Here is a 2,986-nt window from a genome sequence, read left to right as displayed (position 1 = left end):
GAGCAGCCAGAGATGCAGGAGGGGCACTGAGATGCAGGAGGAGCACCGAGAGATGCAGGAAGGGCACTGAGATGCAGGAGGGGCACTGCAGGGATACAGGAGGAGCACTGACATGCAGGAGGGGCACTGCAGGGATGCAGGAGGAGCACTGCAGGGATGCAGGGGAGCACTGAAATGCAGGAGGGGCACTGAGATGCAGGAGGGGCACTGCAGGGATGCAGGACGAGCACTGAGATGCAGGAGGGGCACTGAGAGATACAGGAGGGGCACTGAGAGATGCAGGAGGGGCACTGAGATACAGGAGGGGCACTGCAGGGACGCAGGAGGGGCACTGAGAGATGCAGGAGGGGCACTGCAGGGATGCAGGAGGGGCACTGAGATGCGGGAGGGGCACAGCACTGACATGCAGAAGGGGCACTGCAGGGATACAGGACGAGCACTGAGATGCAGGAGGGGCACTGCAGGGATGCAGGAGGGGCACTGAGAGATGCAGGAGGGGCACTGAGATGCAGCAGGAGCACCTAGAGATGCAGGAGGGGCACTGAGATGCAGGAGGAGCACTGAGATACAGGAGGGGCACTGCAGGGACGCAGGAGGGGCACTGAGAGATGCAGGAGGGGCACTGCAGGGGTGCAGGAGGGGCACTGAGAGATGCAGGAGGGGCACTGAGTTCGCATGCACTGTTCCCTCCCCATGTCCCTGAGCCTGCTGCCCACCCGCCCCACTCCGAGCTCTCTCGGTATTTTCCATTAGCTCCCAAATATCTGCGGAGCGCCGGCTGCGCTGCCGCCCTTTGCCGGGCTGACGGGGCTCATTGCAGCGCTGGAAAAGCAGTGTCTGCCCTTTTTCCTGCCATCCCTGAGCAAACAGCTCCCGCCAACGCTGGGCAGAGCTGAGCGTGACAGCCTACACACGACCCCTTTGTGCAATCCGGGAGTTAATCATACGAATTAATTAATTAACTTGAGCTCGGAGGCGCCAAAGGCTGGCGTGGAAACCCGGAGTGTCCCTGTTGTAACCGCAGAGCGTTCCCACTTGGCAGGGCTGGGGGTGTGGGAATGGGCCCTGATCCCAGGTGGGGAAGGACACGGGGGGCTGAGGCAGGTGGGGGCTGGGGATGGCAGCCCCCTGTGGCCCTCAGAGCTCTGCCTGGGGGGGTTTCACCACCGTGGAGCAGGCAGGAGCTGAACGTGGGGTGCTGCTGGTTGTTTGCCAGCGGGTGGTGAGTCTTATGCTCTTCTGGAAGGACACTGCTGGATCGAGCACTGGCTGACTGGAAGGTCCCAAAGAGTTGTGCTCAATGGATTCAAGTCCAGCTGGCGGCCGGTCACTAGTGGTGTGCCTCAGGGCTCAGTGCTGGGACCATTTCTATTTAACGTCTTTATTGATGATCTCGATAAGGACATAGGGTGTATCATCAGCAAGTTTGCAGATGACACCAAGTTAAGCAGGAGTGTTGACTCCCAGGAGGACAGGGAAGCCCTACAGAGGGACCTAGATAGATTGGATCACTGGGCCAATGCCAATGGAATGAGTTTCAACAAGGGCAAGTGCCAGGTCCTGCACTTGGGCCACACCAACCCCCTGCAGCGCTACAGGCTGGGGGAAGTGTGGCTGGAGCTGCCTGGAGGAAAGAGACCTGGGGGTTCGAGTTGCCAAACGGCTGAATATGAGCCACAGTGTGCCCAGGGACAGAAGGAGCGGGAACGGCTTCAAGCTCCAACAGGGGAGGTTTAGATTGAACATTAGGAAGGACTTTTTCACCCAAAGAGTGGTCGGGCGTTGGAAGAGGCTGCCCAGGGAGGGGGGGGAGGCCCCATCCCTGGCTGTGTTTAAGGGCCGTTTAGATGCAGTGCTGAGGGACATGGTGTAGGGGAGGACTTTGTAGAGGAGGGGAGATGGTTGGACTCGATGATCCCAAGGGTCTCTTCCAACCTCAATGATTCTATGATTCTATGACACAGCTCCGTTGAGAGATTCAGCAGCCTCAGAGCTCTCCCCTGAGCTGTTGGGAGGTGCTTTTTTCTTGCTGTCTGTCACACGAGCTGTCCCCATCTGGGGGAGCGCGTGGCTGCGTGGGGAGCTGAGGTGCAGGCAGAGCCGAACGCTGGCAACTGGAAATTATCAGTTATCAAAGAGCCCCTGGGCACGGTGTCTCTGGAGAGGCTTCACAAGGTTCCTCTGCACCCGTAGGAGTTTTGTCACTGCTGTTCGAGCCACATTGTGCTTTTGTGCACTCTTTATTCCGTGGGTGTCAGTTTATACCTGCTCTCTCTCTGGCTGGGATGAAGCAGGCAGTTCCACAGCCGAGACTCGCCTCTGGCCACGCTCTGCCTTTCACCAGCCACCCAGCAAAGCCTGCACAGAAAGATGGGGCTCCTGAGGTGACGTGGGGTGAGGGTGGGACAGGGACCCTCCCCTGACCAGCTGGAAACTCCACTTGTCCCAACTGGCCTTTCTCTCCCTGGCCTAACCTTGACCTGAGCTGCACCAAGCATCTCCACGGGGTTTGTCCGTGCCTGGGTGCTGGCAGGGGGTCTCCAGCCATTACTTGTGCAGCTGTGGGGGGGCTCTGGGGCCGTGCTCGTGTCTGCAGGGATCCTTTGAAGTGCTCTGTGTTGGCTCTCAGCCCTGTGTGGTCACTGCTGGTCTCCCTGCAGGTGCTGTGGCCAGCACGGTGGTGAAGCAGAAGCTGGCTGAGGTCATCCTGAAGAAGCAGCAGGCAGCTTTGGAGAGGACCAGCAACCCCAACCCCTCAGCCATGCCCTACAGGTAAAACAAGGGCATTCCCTGGCCTGCCCCGAGCAGGGCACGTGCTCAGGACCTGGAAAAAGCAGCTATTTATCTTGGGCAAGATCTTGTGGCTGCCTTCTGCAGAGATACTGTTTAGCTGATGTGGGTCGGGATGAGGTGGATTGGTTCTGTGCTAAGTGTGTGCAGGAGGAGGTGGACAAAGATCCCATGTTTTCTCTGACCTTGTTGGACT

The 2,986-nt window shown here is 58.8% G+C and overlaps 1 protein-coding gene across 1 annotated transcript in view; it reads left to right on the top strand.

Annotated features, from left to right (window-relative positions):
• The window catches only part of HDAC7 (histone deacetylase 7), a 48,407-nt gene that overhangs the window by 16,328 nt on the left and 29,093 nt on the right, over positions 1 to 2,986 (top strand). The window contains exon 4 of the mRNA XM_014947476.1: positions 2,661 to 2,772. Coding sequence (XP_014802962.1) covers positions 2,661 to 2,772 — 112 coding nt within the window. The remainder of the gene's footprint in view (positions 1 to 2,660; positions 2,773 to 2,986) is intronic.

The sequence above is a fragment of the Calidris pugnax genome, unplaced genomic scaffold, assembly GCF_001431845.1.
Source record: "Calidris pugnax isolate Ruff unplaced genomic scaffold, ASM143184v1 scaffold155, whole genome shotgun sequence".
In the NCBI taxonomy this organism is placed as follows: domain Eukaryota; kingdom Metazoa; phylum Chordata; class Aves; order Charadriiformes; family Scolopacidae; genus Calidris; species Calidris pugnax.
Note: the sequence above shows the minus strand (reverse complement) of the source record. Positions and strands in the feature narration are given on the sequence as shown.